At 42.0% G+C, this 26,852-nt stretch overlaps 1 protein-coding gene across 6 annotated transcripts in view; it reads left to right on the top strand.

Annotated features, from left to right (window-relative positions):
* GPM6B (glycoprotein M6B) overlaps positions 1–26,852 on the top strand; it is a 109,258-nt gene that overhangs the window by 64,372 nt on the left and 18,034 nt on the right. The window contains exons 1-2 of one of the 6 annotated variants that reach the window (XM_062603782.1): positions 12,469–12,750; positions 20,142–20,261. The exons of 1 other annotated variant lie outside the window; for it this stretch is intronic. In XM_062603782.1, the coding sequence (XP_062459766.1) occupies positions 12,690–12,750; positions 20,142–20,261 (181 nt within the window). In that variant the 5' untranslated portion in view covers positions 12,469–12,689. Of the gene's footprint in view, positions 1–12,468; positions 12,751–20,141; positions 20,262–26,852 lie in introns of those variants that run through there. 4 more of the 6 variants (XM_062603780.1, XM_062603781.1, XM_062603786.1 and 1 more) reach the window with 4 other exon arrangements.

Raw genomic sequence — 26,852 nt, 5'->3', positions numbered from 1 at the left:
AGTGTGGCTCCCCTGTGGAGTCACAGCTCCTGCCAGCAAACCTGCTCCATCACAGGCTCCTCTCTTCATGGGGCCACAGGTGCTGCAAGGAGCCTGTTCCTGCATGAGCTTCCCATGGAGTCACAGCCTCCTTCAGGCATCCTCCTCTGGTGTGGGTTCCTCCATGGGCTGCAGGTGGAGATCTGCTCCACCATGGACCTCCATGGGCTGCAGGGGCACAGCTGCCTCACCATGGCCTGCACTGCAGGCTGCAGGGGAATCTCTGCTCCAGTGCCTGAAGCACCTCCTCCCCTCCTTCTGCACTGGTCTTGGTGTATGCAGGGATGTGTCGCTCACATACTCTCACTCCTCTCTCTGGCTGCAATTGCTCCTGTGTAGTAACTTCTCCCCCTTCTAAAGTATGTTATCTCAGAGGTGCTAGCACCATCATTGATGGGCTCAGCTTTGGCCAGTAGCGGGTCCATCTTGGAGACAGCTGGCATTGGTTCTCTTGGACATGGGGGAAGCTTCTGGCAGCTTTTCACAGAAGTCACCCCCCACCCCAGCTACCAAAGCCTTGCCATGCAAACCCATGCACCACCTTTCTCTTACCTGTAAGAACTGCAGCAGTACAAGTACATCCATTTGTAAACAGAACTGAAATCTCTTTCTGTGCTAAGCTCTCATGGCAGTTGATTGTACAGTTCATCTTGGAAGGAGTGCTTATAAGTGAAGTTCTGCTCATCCTTGCATGACTGAGAAAACAGATCTCCATTTTGAACTTTAATTCCCCTGTCTCCTGCCTAGACTGGTTAATTACTGTCATCCAACTGTTAATGAGTGAATGAAGGCTTCTGAAGGGCAGTGGAAGCCCTTCCTCCTTTTGCTTTTGACATGAGACCTTTCATGTGATAGCATGGAACTCATGTCCAGTGTTTTGGTACCAAGTTGTGAAGTGCCTCAGAGTGTGGAAAAATGTGTGTCCTGCCTTTATGAGCAATTTATAAGCTGTGGTAGCAAAATACTTCAAATAATGAATAGTACTCTCCAACGGGGTTCCTTTAGCCTCTTTTGGTCAGTAAGTCACCATCTGGTTATGTGTGGTCTCAAATACAGCAAACACATCTTTAAAGCAAATGTGTAGCTATTTGAGATCAGGAAGAGCTTTCCTGGGGAGGGAAAGCTGGCTTGTTAGTGGCAGAGGTGGTGCATCAGAGGACAGTGCTAGTCATCAGCAAACAGACCCTTGGGCTGTAGGTGCTTGATGCTGCAAGGATGTTTTGGCGAGAAGGGTGTGAGAACATCTGCCAGAGGGAGGAATATGTCTACAGTTAGATCTCAGTCACTGCTGCATAGCTGCCATATGGACATCATACCGTACTAGTGCCAGGAACTCTTTGGTTCTGATGGAAATCGGCAAGTGAAATGCCTGTCCTGCCAGGTAGTGCAGATCTGCAAAAACCACTGGGTTAGCACTCTACAGGAGGGAGCAAGGCGCTGCATGGGCTGCTTGGCACGTGGCAGGGGAAAAGTGGATGGTTGAGAGCAAAGTGTTTGTGCACAGCAGAGACTGTTGAGTATCTTGAGCATTGCTGCTAAGGAAATCAGGGAATGGAGATGGATCCCAAGCCTCAGGAAAATTCCCTGATGAAACAGAAGAGTCTGAACAAAGCAGACATTTCTCTTACAAGACTCCTTCTGCAGGCTGCATCCCAGGATTTTTTTCTGAACAGTTTCTATACCCACCTCACTTGCAAGCTGCCTGCCTGGGATCTCATTGGCATTCTGCTTTTCTGCTGTAGTCTCATGTTGTTAAGGAACGTGATTTTTGTTCTTAGCTGTGCCGCATATAGAAAATTACATAAATACCTTGAAATCCTAGGAGGGGAAAGAAGGAAAGAAAACCAAGCCCCAGAACACCAAACCTTTCTTCTGAGAAACATTTAGACCGAGGAATCTTATGTCTTCCTCAAAGAAAAATCTGCTTAACACAGGGGAGAAGCAGAAATGCCTCTTTGCCAGGAAAGCTACAAACTGGCTTCCTAATGGTCCAGCTGTCCTAATGAGCAATTACAGACCAACACAGTGAGCTGAGGTAGATTGGTTCTCCTAGCCGCTGTTGCTCAAAGATGTTTTGATATGGAAGTGCTTTATCCTCCTCTCCTCCCTATGTGTGTCATTTCCATCTCCTTCTTCCTGCCCTCCTTTCCCTGGTAAATAGCTATTCACTTTCTAATTTGAAGCAATTTCATAAAGGTTGTACTTCTGAGGTTCAGCTCCCCTGTTTGTAACCCTCAAGTTAAACCAAAGGATAATCCAAGGGGCTGGGGGAGCTGGTTTATTTTTCCTTGTACCACAGTGATTTAGTTTCTTGTTGAAAACTGGTATTTTCAGCAGTGTGCCCCTGGTATGGGGGGAAATTGAGCTGTGGGTACAGGACTCTTTATAGTGGGTTACTGTGCATGTGTTTTAGTTCCAGAATCCTTGATGACAGGGTTCATGCTAGTGCTGGGGGCAGCCAGACAAGCTCACCAGGGGGTGGACCTTCAGCCTGCAGTTCATTGAAAACACTGCACGGACACCATGTTGCTCTCTGCCGCATTGAAAGAGCAGCTTTTTTAATTTCTTTAAAGTCTGAAATGTATCAAATAATATAATTTACTAAAAAGCTTTTATCAGTCGTGCTTCCTTTTTTTCAGAAGAGTGAAATTTGTTAGATATGCTTGCAACTTGGGAGAGAGAGGGGGAATAAAACTTCAAACAGCACTGCTAAAAACAGACTGGGCTGCTTTTGTTTGGACTTTCAAAACGCAGCAGCTTAAAGCCTCCATTGTATGCAGGGGGAAATATGCTAATTCGAAGCACATTTCCCATCAGAAGCCCTTTCAGTCCTGTCATCGTTGAGATATGAAGGATGATAAAAGCGGGGAGAAGGGGGAGGCCCGTATCTATGGGAGCACGGCTGCTGGTTATTGTGCGCGGGAAGCGGGGCTGAATAGGGCTGACGAGCCCGGTCACCCGTGAATCCCCAGGGCTGTGTGGATTCCCATGGGCGCCAGCTGCCCCCAGACCCTGCCGGGACCCCCATCACTGCTGCCAGGGCAGGAGTCCTCGAGGGTGCTCCCTGTGTCAGCCACCCTGCCCGCAGCCAGGACAGGAACTTGAGGGTTGCCATCAATATTGGCAAGCACCAGCCACCATCACCCATCCTGCAGCCCTGTAACCCAGAATTTGTTTCTGGGTAACACAGGCAGAGACTTTCTGTTCACTCTAAGTGCAGCTGAAGCTGAAATAACTGATTTTTCCTGACAAGGCCCCCTTGCTTCCTTTACAAGTTGCTGATGGCTGTGGGGCAGTGGTGCTTGCTGGCTGTGCGCCACTGAGCTCCCTCAGTGAAGACACGCCTTCAACTTGGGAAATAGGTGCTGCTGCAATTGGGGTGGCTTTTTTCCTCACGGTTATGAAACAGAAGGGAACCTGTGAAATGCTACTTAGTTCTGTTACAGCTCATTTATATGAGTATGTTTTAGGTTGAAATAACTACATTCATCAGTGTTTGGTATATAGTAAAAACCTGTAAGTCCTACTCTTCAAATATTGTGTAATATATATAAAAACCTAGGATTTGGGGTTTTTCTTGTCTTTTTTAAAGTTGGGTTTTATATCGGGAGTCTGACCCTGTTGGTCTGGAGCTGGGGAGATGCTCAGTTTACACAGGATGACTACATTTTCTGTTTTCTTTTCAACAGAAAGAATTTGGGATTAAATGAACTTCAGGTTCTGATAATGTTGCTATGATATTTACTTGGAAACAGTTTGAAATGGCAGTGAGAATTTAGTTGTAGTTGTCTGTTTGTCATTATAAACCTGCAGTGTACTAATGGCAAATTAAACTAAGAAAATGGGTTTTGATTGCATTTGCAATCTGGTGATGTTCTTTCTGCAATAGAAGTATGTGCTGCACTCAAACACACAATCGGTTTAAATATTTCTGAGGACCATAGCTGGAATTAAGTGCTTAGAAATACTTTAAAAGCTGTGGTTGGTCTTCAGTTTCTTCCCTGTAGTAGAAACTTGTGAGCAGCCAAATCAGGACTGGTGATTTAGGCTTGGTATGAGAAGCTGTGATCTTTTTTCTGCAACCTATGGGCAAGACTGTTTTGCAATTAAAGGAACTCTATCCCACATTAAGCAACATGACTTGGGTCACCTCTAGAATGGTGAGTGCACAATTGACATAGTGCAGTTTTTTGATTTGGAGACACAATTCCTCCTATGGACCAGAGAAATAACCTTAGCCAAAGGCTTGGCCTTTGTTTCTACCTTTTGCTTTTCTCCATTGGTTTAGAGTTTAGGGGGTTGTGGGATTTTTATGTGTTTGTTTTTCAATATGTCCATTCCTTCTTTCTTTCCATGGTTTCTTAGCTGCTTTCTTTTCCTCTCCAAATGGAGCAGATGATGGTACTTCAGGAATCGATAGTGGTAATAGATAAGCAAGGTGTGTCTATATTACTACTGAAAGCAAAAATACCCAGTGCCATTTTCAGTAATGAGTAGGAGGATCTCCAGAACAAAGGCATCATGATAATGCTTAGTTGGCTACACTTGGAAAACTCTGAGTGCAAGAGAGATGGTTGCAAATGTGCCGAAACCCTGGGAGAGGGAAAAAACAGGATGGGAATGATAAGGAACAGATGAAGGAGAGTAGATGCTAAATGAATTTCATTCTGACTCATTATATAGTGCAGAAATGATGCCTTTCAGCTGTTTAAAACAAGTGAATGTCATCTTTGGAAAGAAACAGGGAAATGAGGATGTAACCTAGGCACTGTCAAGGTGGGATTGCTCAATAAAGAGTCTGTGGTTTTCAGGTGGAGGGACTGGAGGCCATTTCAGAGGCCAAGATCTTGATCTTTCTGCCCCAGCTGTGGCTGGGGCCTGGCCATTGTGCAAGCCTTCCTTTGTGCTGGGCCTCAAAACCTGCCAGGCTGCAGGATGGCTTCTCCCGCAAAACAACTGAAATGCTCTCAGCTTGCAATGCTTAAAATCAGGTGAGACAAAGTATTGGAAATGTATACTGTAGGGAATAATCCTGCCCTGGCAAAGGATTTTACTTGACAGCCTATCTGGGAATCCAGGTTGAAAGCTGCTACTTTGTCCTTAACTCACCCGACAGCACTTTTGTCTCGGAGCTCACTTTGTATGCAGGATCACCCACTGCTGAGGTTTGGCAAAAATTGAGGTGTGACATGATCCAGACGGAGCTCCAACCATGCTCGTGGTTGGCAGGTTAAATTATCCCCTGTTTATAAGGTAGAGGGTGGGGTTTGTTTAATTGTGCTGAACTCCCTAAATGCGCACTTAACTTTTTATGGCTGCAAGTGAAAGGCCTGTTAAACACTTCAGCGGCCATGGTTGTTGTCCACCAGTGCCATTCTGAAAGGCATAGTACAGAAAGAACCGCTACTTTATACATGACTGGGATCCCAATTGATGCAGCTAGAAAGAGGGGATTGGAAAAGCTAGCCCAGTCCGAATTGCCTGGCACATACTTAGTTGATGAGTTAATTGGACACCCTCAAAGTGGAACTTGTTAATGTCCTGCCCTGTTCCTAATGAGGCTATCTGCTCTTGCAAAGCATACAGTGATTAATTGGGGACTCTTTCGTTAGTGTCTTAACAGAGAATTTCCTGACTAGTGCCTTGTGTGTGAACAGAACCTATATTTGCAATTCAACAGGCAGTCCATGGCTGCATGTCCGAACCAGTCCAGGATCTTTCCCAACGTGTAGTTCAATTACGCTAGAATGGGAATTTTCAGTATCAGAGAAACAGCTGCAGTAATGGTGACTTACAAGGTGCTGAAACTGTAAACAATGGATTTCAGTACCTTGTACCAGTCATTATTTTGATGCTTTCTTTGACATCAACATTTTGACTGCCACATTACATGGGTTTTTCAAAACATCAACACACAACTACCCAATAATCCATGAGTGGGTCTTGGAGCAACGTATAGCTGAGCCTAGTGTTGGTAGGGCCAGCCTTTCAACCTGGGATACTGAGGTGAGTGGGTAATGGTGCCTAAGAAATGGTGCTCTTGCTGTGTGCTGTAGCTCTGCCTCAAACTCCAGTCTGACACTGAGTGACTTGCCCTGAAATCCTGAGCTGGAGGAGGCTGTAGCACTTGAATGGTGCTTTGCCATGTATTCTCTATCAACTTGATTACCTACTGCATGACTATATAAATTATTTGGCATTCCTTGTTGTGGTTCCAATGATGTTGGTAAGGTTTTCTGCTCAATAAAAATATGTATATAATCATGCATATGCTTTCTTCTTGTACATATGCTTACAGATACGTACATGTTTTCTGTACACACGTACATCTGTATCTACGATTTAGTCATGGAATCCCTCATGAAATTCAGGAGGAGTCTTCATTCCTGTCTTTCCCCATGCCTCTCCAGTGTGGGGTACTTTTTCATAATGAATGCCCCTGGTTTCTTTCTGGGGAGATGCAGAGTTTTATACTTCTTTATATCTCCCAGCATTTTTCCATGCTTTGTGAAAAGACTGGACTGAGGCCAAGAATGAACAAAACGAGCACTGAATAGATGAGAGATTGTAGGTGGGATGCTGAAGTCTATGCAAAGAGTGGGAGGGCAATTTTGAAAATCAGAACTGGATATAAAGTTAACACTGGATTGTCTGGTTAAATCTGACTTTGTGGAGCAAAAGAATAAGTTTGTGTCAAGGCTGAACCCAGTGAAGTTTAGATTTATTTATAGATAGAAAGAGGAAAGAAGAATCAACAGGTAGCCTCCCAGTAGTAATTCTGCCTCAGACTCTTGTGTGTTTTGAGACTAAGCAGCTGTATTAGCAGGAATATATTATAATGATACCTTTGCTGCCTTCTAAAACTCTGGCAGAAATAGCTCTTCTACAAGTACAAGAGGCACTTGTACTTAAGTGCTAGCAAGTGTGACATAGATATCTAGGATGCTAATTGAGTATGTCCAAGCATTTAGAAACTCTTGCTAGTCTTCTGAGATGGCAGTAGGCTTTGGAAACAGTATTGGAGAAGAGGGTTCATAGCAAAAGCTAAATAGGTTGGATTGTCTTTGGGGTGCAAAATTAAGGGAACAAAGACAAAAGACCTGAGCCTATTGTTTTCCTGCTGCTCTGCAGCATTTCTGCTGCTTCTGAATGTGTGATTTGAGGCAGAGGCATAACATCTGGGAATCTCCCCTCTGTTGTGAAGGTGACAGAGAAAAAAAAAATAAGTGTTTATGCATCCCAAACTCCTAGCAAAACCTAGCCTTTAGAATGATGCAGGAGTGTTTGAAGCACTGTTGGAGGGCTTCATATATTAATCATGAAATGTGAGGAAATTGCCACTGCAGAACAGAAAATGTATATAAGATTGGTTAACTCAAAGCCTTGTTTTGCTGCCTAATTTTAAATTTAAAGCATTTGAAACTTGCCAGGCATTACACTTGTAGGAAACTATACATATTGCCATAAAATGGTTGAGCTGCAGTAGAAGCTGAAGATGACCATCAGGACTGGTACTCTGAATGTTTACTGAATGAAAGCTTCTGCTGGGAGAGATGCTAGGAGGTCTTTGCTTTTTGTTTCCTATATTTCCGTGCTCTTTCAGCTGTAGTATAAATGGGCTCCAGTTTGTCAGCATATTTCTTTATGTCTTGCCAAGACCATGATGCTTCTCCAGGCAGCCTTGCAGGAGATGAGTGCAGGAAGCGATGCTGCTTCCATCTCAGTTTCAAATGTAGCCTGTTTTGTTTTCATCTTTATTGCTTTTCCTCAGAAGTCTTTGGCATCCTGTTCTATCAGTTTCCCCAGCTATGTTTTTTAAATACAACTTTCTTATACCTTTCTTACTTCTTAGTACGGTAAACCTTACTAAGCCATTAGTTATTATAAAGAAATAATATCTAGCGTTTTTTTTTTTAATTACTTTCATGCTACTGACTGCCTTTCATAAGCAGAAATGGACTTCCCAGCAGCTTAGGGACATCATCAACTTTTGCTTTTATTTTTACTTTCATTATAGCTCTTCAGGCTTTCTCCTTTGGTTGCTTTCACATCTCTGCCATTTGAGTCATCTTTGAGACTAGAACTTGATCAGCTTTCTCTACTAGAAAAGCCGCACAGAACCATATATTCACTCTTTAATGTTTTTTTGCCCCCTTCCTCCCACAGACACCCTTTATGTTCCAAATAAAGCTCAGGCATCCGTGTATGTTCTGGATTTAGGCTGTTTATTGCCTTTGATTCTCACCACTTACTGTGACTGCAGTTAACTGAAGCAGTGTCCAGCTGGAAGCTAGCAGGCTGGCCAGACAAACACATGAAACCCAACAAATGAATGACATCTACTTTGCCTGCCTGCTTGCCAACAGGCATTTAGCTTGGCAGCACTTACTGCCTTCTTTGAGGGGCTTTATTATGAGGGTCACAGGACTGGCACCTTCACAATCTTAAGGTCTGCTTACCCTCCTGGACTTACCTGCATCAGTTAATTCAGTGATTTTCTGTGTTTGTAAAGATAACTACTTAATGCTTAAGCCTTTAATTTTGCCCTTTCTACAGAAATCCAAGATTGAGATCCCTAAGTGCAGTGTAGACTCATGTTTTTCAGTAGTCTATATTTTATACTGTGGTAAAACTGCAGATTTTTTTCCGTTACTTGTTCATTAATTTGGTTTTTATTTTCACAGTAACTTACTATGTCTGAAAGAATGAGCCCCAAATCTGGGTTTTTTTAAGTCCTTGCCAGGTATATGACTGTTGCGCCACTAAAAGCTTATTGCCATGCTTTGATTTTATCCACATGGAAAATTTGCCTGCCTTTGAGTAAGCATAGAGATTGGGCTTTATACTCAAGTCTTAGGTAACTGGTCTAAAGCTGGTCTGAACATCAGCAATTGGTGTGTTGAGAGACACACCAAGTTACTGCATGTGGATTTGTGCTTTCTCTTGAATATTTTTGCATATGTCCTTAAAAAAAAAATGAGCATTCTACAAGTTGTCTTTAAGATTAGTTGTTTGGAATACATGTCAATCTTGTTTGAGGGACAGTCCTGTATTTTAGCTTCTGAGTTTCAGATCGCATAGGCTAATCTTAAATTGCTCTTGAAGTATGTGAAACAGTCTTTATTACAGCTCTGTGAAGCCTTTGTAGGAATGGCAAGTGTGTATTCATCTCCTGAAAGCTTGTGAAGAATTTGCAGTAGCTCATGATAGAACTTCTCAGCCTCCAGGAATGTAAACTAGATTCAGTGACATTAAAGATAGATGTTCAAAAGAAATTGGCGCATGAACAGAATTGTTTTTTTAATAACTTTTTAAACTTTGCAATTGTGCTGTTTTTCTTGACTGAACAAAATGATTAAATGCTTTTTAAAACCTAGATAAAATAGATTAAAACCTTTTATAAAAAAACTGTTTTGCAGTGAATGTGACTTGGTCTGCAGTGCTTTCAAATACTTTGCTCTGCTGCTGTTCATCTTGAGGTTTGGCTGTCAGATCAGAGCTGTGCTTTAGCAGCAGAAGCCCTTATTGCTCAGGCCCTCTGCTCATTTCATTTTGGTCTGCAAATCAAATGCTGGGCTGAACTCCTGAAATGTAACCAGCTGCCTTCCCTAATTGCTGGTTATCTAAATCAGCCTGGTCTGTACAGCAGGTTTTTGCTGAGTATCAGTCTTTAAAGAAGTTTTTTGTATTTTCTGCCTTTATGGCTTTGTCTTTTGTCATTTTATCATAGGCTTAGACTTGATGTCTCCCAGTCTCATCACATATTATGAAAAGGATGTATCTGATTAAGGGAGGCAACATTGGTTGAGACAGCTTTCTGGCTGAGATTAATGCTCAAAGCTCAAGATCAGCACCCGTGTTGGCACTGAAGAAAATAACATACAGTTTGTTTTATCTGATGTGTTTATCAGTGACAGTAGAGGTTGAAAGATTAAGAAATTACTTAAAATGCTAAGTGTTTAAAGCACATCATACATAATGGCAATCTGGAAAGTAGTAAGAAGGGAGGGAGGTTTACACTCATGCGTCACTTGAAGCTTTTAGCGGATGATTTAGTAGGTAGGATTAATGCTTTGGAATAGTTGGGATTGATGGCTTTGAAGTCTTCAGTTCAAGCTTTTGTGAAGTTGATTGTGTTATTGTGCATTGATTTCTTCTTTGCTTGTTTGTGGAGGGCGTTATCTTTCAAACTTTTAGACCTTCCAAAGTAAGCAAAAGTTGTTAAGAAATTGAGGTCCAGACTGTGACAGTAGCAAGCAGAAATACAGAATGAGCAATGAGAAATTCCAAGAAGGGAATTTTAATATTGGAGGCAATCAACTGTTTTGACCAATGACTAAAATTTACATTACTTTTAGCGAGTAGGGTGTGTTTGGTATGGTTTTTCAATTTTAATGATGTTAAATAGAGAACAAACCCCACTCTTTGTATAACATTTTGTTTGTATATCATTACCCCTAATGTAAAGAAGTCATCTTCCCTTTCTTGACTGCGGGATTTGAACAACTTTTAGTAATGGTTAAAAGAATACAGCAAACACATCAACTACGATTTCACCTTTCAGCTGCTTTCTTGAAAGAGTATGTTTGCAGTACATGGTTTTGCTGGCAGGGGCTTCAATGTGTATATGGACTACTGGGTGGGCACTGGGGAAGGAGATAGGAGACATATGACTTGCACCTGGTTTGAGGTCTCTGCTGGGGTTGATGATTTGATTACCCTGAGGAACCCAACCCATTGTCTCATGTTAGTTCCTGAGGATGCTTCCTGTCTTCTGCACATACTAACTTCATCCTGCTTACAAAAAGGTCTGTTGAGGTGGGAGCTTCAACTGCAGACTTTTCCTGGACTCCAGGAAGGCTTTTTAGGCAAATGCTTGACAGCAAGTTTTGATGGTGTGTTATGAAACCTTAGGGTAAATCCAAGACCTCTTGGCAGCTGAGCTGAAGCATGTGTTTGAGCAGTAATGCCCAAAGAAAAGTAACAACTGTGGTGACAGTGGTTAAGAGATGATGATTTGTGCACAGTGGTTAAGAGATGATGATTTGTGCACTGATTTCTTGCAAGAGAACTTTCTCTAAAGGTTGGGTCTGAGGGTTGTTTTGTGCTTTTCAGTAGGAGTCTATAGAAATAAAAATGCACAGCAAAATTGTGGGTGTAGTGACTTCAGCCAGAAGAGGCTGAATTGCAGCTACAAATCTTTGGACTGCTTCCCTCTTCCCACTCTCCTGGTTGAATCTGTTATATGGAACATGCAGCGTGTAGGTTTTAACATCCCCAGCATTTGCTGAATCTGCTAGGCGTCTTTGCAGCCTGCAGGATCAGCTGTGGTGGCTGGACCAGTAAAGCCTGCCAGACTGCACAGGCCATTGCTCCATGGCTACTCCATCATACTACACACAAAAAGGGGTCCCTTTGGGCATGTCTGCTCTGTCAGTGTGGCATGCTGTGAGGCCACTGAGAAGCAAAATGATAGACAAGATTAATTAGCCTCAGTACGGCATTAAATATATTATCTTGGGGTTTGGAAGGAAGCCCTGCATGGTGTTGCCTTGCTTTGTGTTTCTCCTGCTCAGAGCAGGCTGGGCACACCTAAATTCACCTCACACAGTGCAGCATAGATGTGTCCTGGCTTTGTTGCTGCCAGAGCCGGGTTAGTACACCTTGTTAGATCATGTTGCAGCCTGTCTAGATTTGGAGGAGCAATCAAACATGTCCTTAACAGCAGCTCTGCACTCACTTCTAGGTGATTCTTAGGTCTCTAATGACAGACATCCTTTTAAAACCCAAGCTGTGTCTTCTTAAACATTTTTTCCTTTAAAGTATTGCACATGCATTTTAAGTCACTTGAGCTTGCTTGCTTTCTACTTGTGCCTTTTTTTCCATCGCGCTTGCTGGTCAGAGAAAGAATGTAAATTTTCCATGTATTTTATATGTATACATATACATACCCACTTTAGCTCTTACGCTTCTCTCACAGCCTTTTGCCGTGGGTGAGCGGAACTTAGTCAGCAAAGAAAGCAAACAGAGAGCAGACCCATCGCCCCCTGCTCCTTGAAAGAGCAGAGGGCATGTAGAATAAATCAAAATGCGAAGCATAATAACAAGGTCCCATGGGAAAGGGAGCCTTGTGATTGTGTGCTGGCGTGCACTCCCCTTAGAGACGGCAGCTGGGGGGCTCACCCCATGGCGGCCAGGGGACTCCTTTCTTTCTCGTCTGCCTCTCCCCTCCCGATGTCACTGATCCATTCACCGCCCAGAGAATTGATTAACATTCGTTGGGAGACAGGGAAAAAGGGGAAGAGCGGAGGGCAAGGGGAAGGGGGGCACGAGCTGGTGATGCTGGTCCCCAGGACGCGGCAAGTGGAGGCACGGTCAGGCGCAGGATGGCTATTTTATAGCTGGGGACCGCGGTGACGTATGGCTGAGCGCTTGCTGGCAGTGCTCCTCGTGGACCAGTCAGCGGAGCGAAATTGAAGCTGACAAGACTTTTCTGGCGTTTTGGAAAGGACTGTAATCTACTGTAGGGGAGAACAGAGCCATTCAAACACTGCCGCTGTAAATAGGAGACGGAAGGGAGTGAGAAAGGAGGCGAAGAGAAAAAGTGCTTGCTGGGGGGGGAGGGGGGGGCGGCATTTTTGGTGGATGGTATGAAGCCAGCCATGGAAACTGCAGCAGAGGAAAATGCAGAACAAAGCCAAGAGAAAAAAGGTACCCAGGGGTCTAACAATAGCCTGTTTAAATCTTTTCATTCAGGGGGCTTAAAGAGGTTTAGGCCAGTTCTGTCACTTTTTCAAATAGCTCTTAAACAGTCATTACTGCATCTTCGGGCTTTCAGCTGTCCTTTCCTGCATGGCTTGACAGCAAATTAATAGAGAGCAATCTTTCTGTCTGTGTCTGTATTTGCTCTGAATCTGTCCTAACCCTACCCAAAATGATGTTTGCAAAAGAATTCTTGTTATTGCTGCATCTTTGATACATTTTGGTAAATTTGGTTTACAGAGATAGCATGTGCCTGTGTGTTTGCATATTGTTTTCAGAGCCATAATCTGGTGTCTTCATGAAGACTGGCCATGTAGCAAGGCTTTGCAATGCAGTGTGGGAGACCTAGGTTATAATAACATATAATATGTCGTAATATCTCATAATGTTTGTGGAGCTAGCTTGATGAAAATGCTACTTTTATTTTTAAATTCCTTTTCTGTGGTGTCATCCGGCAAATTTTGCTATTGTAGAGATCTGCTTATGGTATGGTAATGGGGAATAATGCAGTGAGTTTCACAACATTAGATTTCAGGATCTGTTAATCACCAGGAATTGTTGCTTAATGGAGAGAACAATTCCATGGTAGTGGTTCTGCGGTAGAGAGATGGAAGCGCAGAAGGGAGAGGTGCTTCATCCATCCCAGCCTTCCTTACAGGTGATTTATTTGGTCTGGAGTGCTGAACTTCAGAGGGTAAATTCAGCTACTGAAAGATGTTTTGTTTCTGCATCATATAATTTATGACAAGTGAATGTCCCTCTTCAGTGTGGCAGACTGTGTATGAATTATAGCAATGGTGTTTTGCAAAATGATACAGCAGCAACAAAATTACTGAAATTTCTACTGCCTTTTTTACATGAGTTGTTGTATACTTTTGAACCTGTTGTGTCATTTATAAGCAATCTAAGTGTCTCAGAGGCATAAGCAGCTGGTACACGACTAATACATTTTGCCAAGTGGAATTGTTTCATTTATTGTTAAACAGTTCAGATACGAACATAATGACAAATCCCTGTACTGTCCAGTACCAGATTCTGTTTTCCTACTTCGAATCTGATTCCTCCTACACACTTTGTATGATTCAAACCTAGCTTCAGTTTCAAGTAAATGAAATTTGTCAAGTGATTATACATAGTACTACATAATCCGTTAGGGATTTCACAAAAGGAGGTCCACTGATAAAGAGATTAAACTCTGAAAGCCATTATTGTATGTGGACAATAACCCACCTCACTGTAGATGTTGAGTAATTAATGTACAAAATGTCCTAAATACATTGACTGTAAAACCACTTCGAACTCGTAGATCAGTCTTCAAAAATTACAGCATTTTTTGCTTCTGATTGATGAGTTGCCTTTAAACTGATAGAATTCATGTACAATAAACACCAAAGAAAGTTATCCGTATGCATCAGCAGCTGTGCAAAACGAAATCTGTTGCTGAGTGTGTTTATGATGAATTTATGGTTTCCCTTTTGTTTTGGCAAGGATGAAAGCACAACATGTAGAGCAGTAAATCTGTTACCAAGTCAGGGTGCTTGATCTGTTGCCTTCATATGATGCAAGTAGAGGAACTTCCTATCTTAATTTTACCACCATTTCCTAGTTTTTCTGTGATAATTTTATACTTTGGATCTGTTACATAGGTATGTGTATGTAACACTTCAAGGCTTTGTTCTTGCCAGTTCCCTAATTTCTCAAAGTAACACATGGTCTCTCACATTATGCTCTTTTTTTCCTATTCGCTTAAATTCCCAATATGTTTCACAGTGAACTAAAATACAGAAAGCTCAAACAGTCCCACTCCTAGTCTCAATACCAAAATAATTAGCCCAGGTCTCCCTGCAATGTTACTGCCATGGAGCAGTGATGTAGGAGGAATATTTGATTTGGGGGGGACACGGCAGATTTTACAGAATGCTAAGGCTGTTGAGCCCAGTTGGGTTTTCAGATGGGCTCAGCAGGTTTAAGGTACTTCTGAAATGGCAGGATTTTTCAAGAGGGTTCTTTTCCCTTTTCTCATGTTTCTCCATGAACAGTTCTCATGGAGAAAAATGAGTTTTTTCTCTGTGTGAATAAACTTCCAGGAAAATGCTGCTGCTTCATTTTGGGAGTATGAAATAGAAGATGACACCTTAAAAAATGATTCCATTTGTTGTCTGGACTGGATCCCTTGCTTTTTGTGCCTTACATGCTTGCTAGGCTTGCAACATTTGCTTCTCCCTCTAAGATCCTACCAGGACTTAGTGTAATGGCCATGCTTTATGTGATGCCCTAGATCCAGTGATTGCAAGGCAGCCACCACAGCTTGAAGCAATTGAAGTGCTATCACAAAGTTTTAACTCTTCCTTCCGGAAATGAATTGCCCAAGGAGATAACTGAACATCTGAAGGAGTTTGGGGGATGTCACTGTTGCTAATATTGAGCAAGAGGTCCTGAGCATTCCACTTTGGGTATTCAGGTTCACAGACAGTATACTGTCCGCTGCCAAGTTCTGGGGAAAGTATTTGCATTTAGCTAATAGCAAAATGTACTTTTAATCTAAGAGGTTTTTCCCCCGTAAAAAAAAATTTAAATTACACTTTTCCGGGTTGGATTTTTTAATGAAAGGACCTCCTCAGTGATGTGCTGTGTTTGTATAGAATACACACTTGGAGGAAGTTGGGTTGGGACTACATGCTGTCTGTACACACGGCTCCCCGTACTCAGGAGAGCTCTGGAGAGCGATAACTGCCCAAGCACTTGGCATGAGCAGCGAGATCTATTTTCGGTTCAAGCACCATAATACAGTCAGATCTGAATGGTGGTGTCTCATAGGTACTGGTTTGCATTTCCCATCCCTGTGGCAAATGTGGATGGCTAGTTATTTCGGATTGCAGTCTAGCTGAGACAATTTACACATGCTAATGTGCTTTATGAATAATTACTGAATGATAAATGAAAATGATTGATCTTATTTAGAATTTTAAAGTTTGCAAAATTTTATATGAATTCCAGGTTTGTATTTTAATAATTATTATCATGAATATCCTGCCTGATTCAGTGGATGGATTCAGTGTTTATCAGACATTTGTTTCTCCGCACCCAGATGAGTGGCAGCTGCCCCAGTTTTTTAATTGGAAACGGAGCAACACCCATGTTGATGGAGATAAGAAAGAAGTCAGCTTTATATACTGTGTATCAGCAGCCCTTATCAGAAGAGAACACCATGAGCAAGCTGAAGCAAAATAATAACAGATACTTTACAGGGCTGCAGGACAGATTGGATACATTTTAAAGATGAAGGTTTGCAAATTATTACAAATGACAGGGTTTGTCTTGCAGGCATTAAATTAAATCAAAATGTGAGGTCTGGGCAGGCAGATTTACTGAGGTGGAATATATAAGAAAAACGAAATGACGTTTTGCATCAGCAGTGAACGATATAGATCCTGATACACATTAATGGAGACAAGAAGTTTCCCTTTACATTTAACTATGAGAAATTCTACCAGGTTTCAAAATAAAAAAAAATAAATAAATCAAATACAAACAAACAAAACCTCACCTCAACTGTGGATGACCATAGTGCATTCACCAGGTACGCATGGGAGGACGGAAGAAAGCTATTACACTAGGATATAGATTCCGTGTATGAGCACATATGATGTTTGAATTGTATATGCTGTGCTGGGGAATAATGAAAACCAGACAGAGCAGCTGTACCAAAGGTTCCTTTTAATTGGCTCTTCTCTACTAATTTGCTCTCCATGAAAGATGTTGTGCTCAGGAATGGCTGTGAGCTTTATTATTTTCATCATATATGAAGCGATCTTTCTACTCTTAAACCCTAAGTAGACAAGTATATGCCAGTCAAAAATAGAAACAAAATAGTTAAACACAACTGTGTGGATGCGTAAATGAAGCTGCTGAAGTCTGATGTGAGAAAGGGGTAAGTTAATGTGCAGTTTATTAACTTTTAGTGAATTTTTTTATGCAGTGAGCTTATGACATATTAATGTGCTACAGGTAGATGTACTTTGCATGACAGCAAATTGAAAAAATTGTCTCTTTTTAGATGTGTTATATTATTTAGTATATAATAAAAATTTTCAAGCATACCCATTTAATGTTAGGCTCACACAGTGGTATCAGAGCTGTCAAGCTGTGTAAAGATTTGTGTGCTGCATATTTTTGCCCATTTTATACAGCTTATTGGTGTTTCAGATTCCCTGAAAACACTTAACTGCCTTAAGTCCCTGAAGAGTATGACTGTAGGAAGAGAGGTCCAGCCCAGAGAGAATCTGGGACACACAATATTCTGGGGATAATAATTTGGTAGGCTTAGTGATTTAGGTTTTAATGAATAGGATTTGGTTCCCAAATAGGAGAGGGTTGAAAAATACTTAGAGAATGTACTCATACTGGTCTGGACAACCTCATGAAAGCAGAAAACCCAGACATATGTGTCACAGGATACAGTAATTGGGAGGGGAGCCCAGATGGCACTGCATGTGCATAATGGACTCTTCAGTGGGAGCAAAAAGGGGAAGCAAAGAGGGGTTAAGGGAGTCCCCTTTGGTTACTCTGACCCTTCCCCGTTTTCTGACCACCCTTGCTCCTAATGCACTATTCATCACCAGGTTGCCAGATCATAAATGACCAAATGACAGCCCTCTCTTTGCTCCTACGGACTGCTTCGTCAGCTGCAACAGATGAATGTCATAACTGTTTGCTCTAAAACCATATGCTAAAGGCAGCAAGCGTGAGGATGTTGAGCGCTGGGAGTTTTATTACAGGCGTGCAAGATGACTCATACCAATGAATATTGAACACCACAGTCGCCATCATTGTGCCTGCGTGGTGTGACATGAAAACATTGTCACTTCTATAGCTACTGCGACTGTGCAGGGTTGAGTACAACCTGGTGCTGACAGCAGGGCTTGAGGTGCGTGAGCTTGGCTGTGCATGGAGAATGTTGTAACCTAGACCTGGGAATGCAGTCAGTGTAGTTAGTTCCTCAGAAAGCAGAAGGTAAAGAAGTCATTTAAAGCTACTTCCTTTCTTAACTATTGAGGTACAGAGTTAAACTTCTAACTCATACATACTGTGTTCAGTAGTTGTTATGTCCCTGAAGCTTGTGGAGCTTTTGACCTGGTGATGATGGGCCTCGGTAGGTCCCAGCAAAGGCACCAAAGATGCTCTTCAACTTCAGAGGTCATGCCAGGCTTGCAGTAAGGGCTACCAAACAGCCATTGCTAAGTGGCTCTTTGTAGAGCAGGACAAAACCTGAGATTCCTTATGGAATTTGGGCTGGCTTGTAATGAAAGAAGCCCTGTTACTGCAAAATCAGAAATTGCTAATTAAAAAAAAAAAAACTTCATAAAATATTTTCATTTACAGAAATTATATTGTCTCCACATTTACAGTTTTCATGTTTGTCCCACAGCAGACAGTGGTAACTTCACCAGTGTCTCCCCAGGCCAGGGTAGAAAGCAAGCTGCATGCTCTGCTGCCCAGATCCAAGTGGATTTTGTAGCTATTGCAAGAGAAATCACGAATTGTGTGTTTAGGCCTGGCAGGATAAAATCCTTTTGGTGTCAAGAGTTTGGTCTAGATACTATTGTAGTGCAAAAGAAAAAATTAAATAATACTAAAATACATAAATAATATTAAAAATAACCAGTCCTTTAAACTTATTTATTTTTGAATCTGAATCTCTTACCAATATCCAGTAAGTAGCTTCAAAAAAGCAGGGGGCAGTTGGGAGGGAGGAGGGAAATGATATTCAGTACCAGGAAAGAATTCTCTTATTTTCAGTTTCATATTCAAGTCATTTTACTATGGTGTTCCTTCTGATCACAGAATCATAGAATGGTTTGGGTTGGAAAGGACCTTAAGATCATCTAGATCTCATAAACAGGATTCTTCCTGTGCAAGCAAAAGGAGATGATATCACTCTGAGTGTGCACATTTTGGAACAATACCTTTGACACCTTTTGAATTTGGTTATGCTCGTAAGATGTGGAATTTGTCTTTCCTAAAAGGAAGGGTAAGCCATACAAAATGGAATAATGTCTTGTAGGAAAAACACGCTGCCTAATGCCTGCTTGGCAGCCATAAAGTATCCTTTAGAGAGTCACTGATACTAAGTTTGCATCCCAAACCCAGAAGACTGTGTTAGAGTTTATTTGCTGATGTAGAAGATGAACAAAAAAATTCTTGTCTCAAATCTCTGGATCCAGCATTTGGATTTGAGGCAGAGATTTTTTTTCTCTTCTTGACATATGCAGATGTAACTGTGCCAAACTCCTCATTGCACCAGCAGCAAAACCATGTGAGAGAGGGACCAGGTCCAGGACCTTCCTAAGCCCCTCAGGGACCAGAAATACATGGTACTCCTACTCCCCCTGCCCCCAGAATTTGTTTGTGATTGCGTCTACCCCAGATGGATTTTCAGCATTGTAACCTTCACTTCCTCCACATGCCTGAACACTGCTGAACTGAATTTATTTTGGCCAGAGATGATGGTTGCTTTCTTGATTTAGGAACCGCAGAGTGGGACTGCAGTGCGTTTTAAATGAAGACCTGTCCGTCTCACCCTGACAGCCTTGACAAAGCCATAACAGTGCTGAGGGGGACGTGTCAGTTCGAAAGTGGTTTGATGTTGTTTTGCCAGTGGCCTCTTTCAGGAGGCTTGGAAGCCCCATGCTGGTGAATGTGTGATGGGTGTGCAGGAGGGTCAGGTGTGGTTCTGCATGTGGGGTCTTGCTGCTGAGCTTCAGCTGTCCTCTGAAGAATAACTGCTCTCCTTCATTGTAAACTTAGAACAAGTCTGTTTTAACATACTCGGTTCAGATTTTTGGACCTGAGCAGAGCCTAGGTAAAATAAAGCCCGTGACTTTTTAATGTATGAAAATAACGGAGCAATCGCCTGTGTTTGCCCTACCATTACACATCACAGTAACCATTTTCTTTAACAGATTTAGTCTTCTAAAAAAACAGATAACATGGCTTTCCATGACTTTGTCTTTCTTTACTTCTGGTACAGCACTTTTCACCATGGACAAAGAGAGAAAGCTGTGAGAGTGGGTGGGAGGGACAAATGACAAGTCCTTCCTTACATGTTTAATTCAAATACTAGCCAGAGTTTTAGCTATTCAACCTTTCTTAACACCTGTGCTAGCATTTCCCTGTCAACAGTCCCTTCCAACCCTTCCCTTGGTTTGTCAGCTTATGTTGTTTCACTTCTGAAACTACAGTGTTTTTTTCTGGGCTCTTAGTTTTTAAAGTTAAATGATTGAAAGTGCTGAACTAAAACTTGCTGGTGACACTGACTTTTTACCACCTAAAATTGGCAGTGATCACCAGACCAGAAATGGAAATTGGCAGGTACCACTGGATGTACAGGAGTTCAAGGCCACACCGGTACCATCATGTGCCAGCATTGAGAGGCAATATTAGTCCTTTGGGGATTCAAGGTAAATAAAGGGCTGGGTGAAAGGGAAATGGAGAGTTCAGAAATGGTAGTAGCATAAACCTAATGCTTTGCACTAGTCCTAACAATTTAAGATAAATGTCCTTCTATTTTTCTTGTTTTGTTTGTTAAGGCTGTAAAGAGTTCTTCCATTTGAATATTTACTGTAAACTTAAATTTGGTTGTTAATGCTTGAAAGACAATAATGTGCGGTGAGGGCCACCTCATTTTTAACTGTGCTGCCCGATTGCTTCAAAACTGTTTACAGATAAGATGGCGTAGTATGGGTTTTGTATGCCAATGAGTCTATCAAACTTGTCAGTCACAGCTGCGGTAATTGATACTAAGTTGACCCACAGCACATCTGACTTACTGGTCTGCTACAGTACACTTCCTAGGAAACGTTCTGTGCTTTTGTTTGCATTTTTCCCTTGCTAGAAGCAGTAAGTGTGTATGTCAGAACCTAAAGGAGGATTCCAGCTGAGGCTTTAAAAATGGTTTGGCAATTCCACATGCCTGTTCTTTCACTATCTGGCTTGAGACCTCAAAAAGATCCTGCTTCGTTTTCTGGAAGCTTTATTTTAAGAGTTCAGGAGAATTTAGTTTTGAAGCTTCTCAGAAAGACACCTGAAATCAAGCACATGATTGATTGCATTGGAAAATTCCAGTCTGAGAGTTAGCACAGCGAAGGATATAAATGCTCAGAGACAGCATTTTCAGCTAGCTCTGTCCAGCAGTCCTCTTCCCTTGATGGAGCTGATTGAAGTCTGCTTGAAGCGTGTTTGCTGGAGGTGTCTGCCTCCACATTAGAGATTTAACAAGAGTTGCAGGGAAATACTCACCAAAGCTTGCTGCCTCATCCTTCACCTTTCCATTACATTTGCACACTTTTGGTCTTTAGGTTTCAAATGTTTATGTATTTCAGAACGGCTTTTTTTTTTTTCTACCTCAGATACTTAGGTTGCAATTCATGATCTCCGTCTTCAATATTAATATTCTTTTTAGGCATATTTTATGATAAATTACCTGGGTGACAGACTGGCTGCCAAAAGACATTCCAAACTTCAGATCTGCGCACATAGCATACTTTATACACAACAGAAATGCTTCAGGAAGGAGCAATAGGTTATGAATGCTGCTTCCTGGGCTGTAGGAGCAGGCCAGGTCCCTGGTTATCAGTGTGTTTTGCCTCTTCATCTGTCCCAGTGATGAGACACGTCCATATGTACTGGCATGGATGAGCCAGGACACAGAGGAAACTCATAGCATTCTGTTGCAGCAGCTGGGAGTCTGGCACCTAAAATGGTGCTAGAGACCCTTGTTTAGGTAACTAAACACTATTCAGGCTGCCTTGGGAATCTTCCTGAAGTAACATGCAGGTAAATGTGGTGCCCGTCATGGAGAAGTTGAAAAAGGGGTTAAACTGCCCCCACTAACAAAGCCCAGAAATGCTAATTCAAAGGGGAGGCCCTTTAAATGGCTGCAGTTAAATTAAAATGTTTTTAGGCAGTGATGAAACAGATTTCAAATAAGACTAATCTACCAGTGATGTATTAACCACAGTGAAAATACTGGTCTTTGTTCCTTCCCTTAGATTGGAAGGAAATGTTGCTTCTGTCACAACCCAAGTCACAGGTGTAACATGTCTCCCTTCAGTACTGGCATACAGCTCCCCACTGCTGGGTTGCACTGGCTACTGTGCTGAGATAAACTCTCCATTTCTCTGACAAGCCACATTATTTCTTGGTTGCCTTTGCAGTATGGACGTTTTTACTTTGCCTCCCCTGTCAGTGTCTGAATGGACATCACTAGGAGAGCACCTTTGTGGCAGTTCTCGTGGCATCCATCTCTTCTCTCAGGGTCTTCAGATATGACATGATCTCCCTTCCCCATTTTAAGCTTTATGCAGTACTTGAGCTATGAGGGAAGAGTCAGCGTGGGATATTCACTGTGGTGTTGGAGCTAAGACATCCCCAGAACACCTGCAAGCTTAATGAGCCTTTCAAAATGCCTAGAACAATTTTTTCCCAGGAAGCAAAGTACCATCTTTTACTTAACTAAGAGAAACTTAGCAATGGTTGTTTAACATGAGCTTAGCTCTGGGCAGTCTTCCAGGCTGGGTGGGTGTTGTTTGCTTTATGGGAATCTTTTTTTTTTTTTGTTCTTCTTTTTATTTCCCTTGACTTGTTTCCCCAGATGCTGGGAGGTGTTTCAGCTGCTTTGTGAGCACATGAAGGCGTATGTGAAGTATCTCACTGAAACAGCCTGCTCCCTTAATGAAGCAAGCTTACATTTTGAAAATGGTGTGGTGGTGGCTCAACTGGAGAAATACCTGCATGAAATCTCTTGCAGGGCAAAAGATTTCTCCAGCTGTGGTTCAAGTTTCTTATCGCTCCTCTAGTTCCATGGTTGAGTAAATGTCTGAGAAGACCTTGGCATCTTCAGTTGTCTCTGAAATGGAGAATTTACCTTCCAAATCTCATATCCACCAGGCTGAAGTTCTGCCCACCACACCCCCCCCCCCCCCCCCCAGTTTTTGGCCCTCAGCTGTAGGGAGAGACGGGTTGTGTTTCTGTTTGCTTCTTTGTAGCTAGGGAGGAGTCAACTGGGGAAGCGGTCCGTAGCTGTGACTGAAATCCAGTGTGGGTCAAGTCTTGCTCTCCTGCTGAGTTCTGAAGGTTGATGGAGAGTGAGGTGAGTTGCAGCTGCCAGAAAGGTGGAGCTAAGAGTCTCAACTACAGTTTTCCAGGTAAGATACTCACCTTTGATTAAAGTCAGCTTTAAAGATCATGTCAACCAAGTACAGGTGGCTCTGGAGGATGGTTGAATCAAGAAAACCCAAATGTCCTTACAGAAGGTTTCACAGAACTGCTGAAGTAGCCCCGGGGGACTGAAATGCTTAGGTGCTTTTGTGCTGCCCCCAGTGAGCTTGTCTAGGCCTTCAGGCATTTGATTATCTTTGGCAGTCTGCCCGTTGCTTCATCTACTTTACCTCTTTGGCTTGATTTGTCCAAAGTTATCACCTGGACTGGCATCTACTGATGCAGCAGTTCTTGCATGTTGACCATTCAGCATGTTTCTGCAAGAAGGAAGGGAGGGAGGTCAGGGTAAAGGCACCAAGGAGGAATGTCTTCAGGCACGTTTTCCAGTGAGTTGTTGCTATGTCATCTGAGAGTTACAGCCACAGTTTGGAGCAGCAGCTGCCCTTGCTGGTGCAATGTGTTTGAACTTTGAGCTCTGTGTGTCAATGAGCTCTTCCACATGCTCCTGCTGTGCAGAAGTCCCAAGGGTTATTTTGCATAGTAAAACAGTAGAATGAGTCTCCGGGAGGAATAATGCCAAAACTCATATGAGTACTGCTTGAGTCATCCCTTACATGAGAAGTCTCTTTTTAAATCACCAACCTAATTTTTTTCTGTGCAGAAGTAGCTTACAGCTAAAAGATCTTAATCCATAAGGATTCCCTTATAAATCTGATTCAAGTAAGGCCTTTTCCAAAGTATAAATTAGGTATTTTTCTTCTGCTGTGGTTTCCAGTGTTTCATAGGCCAAAAGTAAAACAGACAAGACATGAATTAAAACTTAAGTTCTGCCTGACCTATGTCCAAGGCCTGGACGAGAGCAATTCCCTTGTCCCACTGTCTCATGGGGCAGCGGTGTTCTCGCCATGCAGGTCTGACTCCTAGCTCTCACTCAGCAAACGCCTCGTATGGGCACTTGCAATAAGCATGGATGTAGTGATTCATCTTTCATAGATTGTCCTGCCTGAAAAAGATGCCTTCAGAACGCCTGTGAGCTTAATGAGCCTTACAGAGGCTGGGAATGATATAGATGGGAAGTGTGTGCATTCATTTCAGTGAATTTGAAGAAGATGAATTAGAGAAAGCCTGTGAAAGGCAATGCAGATCATCTGTCCTCAGATGAAATGGGTTTGATTCCTACAGTGGGAATGTGGTTTTTTGTGGGTTTTTTGTTTTGTTTTGTTTTTAAGAAGAAGTCTGGTTTGGACCTGAGATTTGAAGAAAACCAGGGTTTATGTTTACAGCTGTCTTAGAGTCTTTTCTCTGTCCTTTAACAGCATTCAGAAGAGACAAATCTTGCCTTGATAAAACAGACTTTTATGCAATCTGGAGGTTGTGTTTTCATTAGTGAGGGGAAAAATTAAATTGCCTTTTGCTGTTGATGAACATTGATAACCTCTGCCAGGGGTATTTGGGTTGGTTTTTTTTTTGTTCCTAGTGTGTATCAGTTCTTCTGGTTTCTCTGCACTGGTTCCACCACAGGAAGCATGAGCAAGGCTTTATAGTTCTCTATGACACTAGAGTATGGAAGCTTCTAAAGAAGTTTAAAAATGGAAGGTGTAAAACTGGTAAAAGAAAATAAATACATTCTCAGAAGTGGGGACCTAGGTGCAATGCAGTGCTGAAACCACATCTGTCTTACATGTATCAAGAATATCTGAAGAGGTTGCCATTAATGTTGAAAACCTTCAGAAAAGATCTACTTGTTCTTCGGGTAGCTCTTAAATATTGCAGGTTGGGATGAGACTTACTGGATGGATCAGACTTACTGCAGGTCTCACTGCTTTTCACTTGAATGAAGCATCTTGTGCTAGCCACTGTGATGGATGAGAGTGGTTGTCTTGCTGGATTTCAGGTCTGATCCTTGGTGGCAGCTTTGATGTCTGTGGTCTCCAAAGGTCATGTCTTCTGCATCACAGATACTGTACTGGCTAGGAAGGAGAATTTATTGATTAACAACTGGAAGAGCAGGATGTGATTGCAGGCTGGGGGGAGATTATCGATCTTTCTAGACCAAAATACCCTTGCATAAAGTTTTCTGGCTCTCATGAACAGTTCATTTTTAGTATAAATTAATTTCACAACTTCTGATTTGTGAAGGACAAAAAGGCAAAATTAGGAGAGGCTGAACTTGAAGCTATCTGTGGAAGAGCTTTAAGAAATTTGTGGGAGGAAAATAAAGGACTTTCTCTATTTGAGTTCATCACTTATTTAGTCTGTTTAATGTACTTAATCCAAACGTGTGTGGTGGGTGAGCATTTATTGTCATTAATTATAGAGGTTTTACCTTTGTGTCGTGTTTTGGAAATCAGTGACGTTTAAGATGAACAGGAACAGGTAAGGATAGAGCTTCAACAAAGACTTCCAAGTGATTTAACACACAGCGTTTTTATTTTAGTGCCCCTATTAATGTGGGGAAATAAATTTGTCACATGCTTTAAACTTACCCATGTAAGATTAAATGTTTTATCTTATTGCACTGTTGCCGCTGACCCTTGGCTGCTGGTGTGGGTGATAAATGTGGGAAGTAAAATTATCTTATTGCCAAGTGGTGGCTTATTCTCACACAGGGAAGAAGGAGGTAAATTCCCTATTTGCTTTTGAGGTATTAGTGTATTCTTGCATCCCTCACCTCTTCACCTGTAACTGTCAGTCATGCTGTAAGGTATGAAAATGTACATCCTAGCATGCGTAAGCCATTCATAATGGAGATTTTAAAAAATACAGTCAGTGGCAGAAAGTAAAACGAGCATTTGCTTTCACTGACTTACAGTTCATTTTCTGACAAAGATCCATGGTGGTTTAGGACTCCAATGCTATTATGCAGTCTTGATATTGAATAATCTTCAGCACTGGGGAAATGGGAGGTGAATCTGAAGTGCTGACCTCTCACATTTATTTGTGAATTGGGAATAATGCTCCCAACACCAGGCTCCTGTGGATATGTAATAATGAGCTTGATTTACATGTGATGGCTGCATTTAAGATGCTATCTAGTGCTTTAATTTAAGGTATTATCTACTGCTTTTCCTTTCCTTGGGTCTTTTGCAACATTCTCTTTGTTAGAGCACTTTCTCCACACATGCTCCCTGCACTGTGGTGATGAAGCCAACAGATATCTTGGTTCTGTGGTGGAACATGTCATGTAATTTTTGCCACATGTTAACTGAGCAAGTGTCCAACATGCCAGGATTTCTAGAAATTCATTACATGGTTACAGAAAGAGATGAGAAAAAATGGTGCTCATTGCTTCATCTTTCAGAACAGCAAGATTGATTTATGGGAGGGAAACTAATGGAACTTCTAAGGAAAAGAGAGTTGGAACTAACTCGGAAAATGGCCCTGAGAGCCTGGAGGTTTAGATCCTTGAAACTGAGAGGTTTTCAAACCACTTTTCAGGCTTTGTTCCTTATTTTTTTGTTCCACAGTAACTTTGACTATGAGATCAATGATTCATACCTGAGATACACTGAGGGACTAATTCAACCTAGGAGGAGTTTGGGATGTTAGAGGACAGGCTGGTTTTCTGTCCAGGAGGTATGGACACTCTTCCCTTACTTCATGCTTTACATGCTTTGCTTTGAGGGATGGCTTTGTCTGTCTCAGCTTTTGAAGTCTGGCTTTGAGAGCTGATGTGTGAACTTCCTAAAGCAAGCCCTGGGAATACTCAGGACAGCTACCTGATCCCATTGCATTGTCTTCTGTACTTTCCGAAGCACAGAATTGACCCTAATAGGATGAGTTAGAGTCAGAGAATTGCCTTTTTTTTTTTTTTTAAGACCATTTTCTATTAA

This window comes from Pezoporus occidentalis, unplaced genomic scaffold (genome assembly GCF_034315485.1).
Source record: "Pezoporus occidentalis ecotype Australia unplaced genomic scaffold, CSIRO_AGI_Poc_V1 ctg81, whole genome shotgun sequence".
Taxonomy (NCBI): Eukaryota; Metazoa; Chordata; class Aves; order Psittaciformes; family Psittacidae; genus Pezoporus; species Pezoporus occidentalis.
This window is presented reverse-complemented; position numbering and strand designations above follow the sequence as displayed.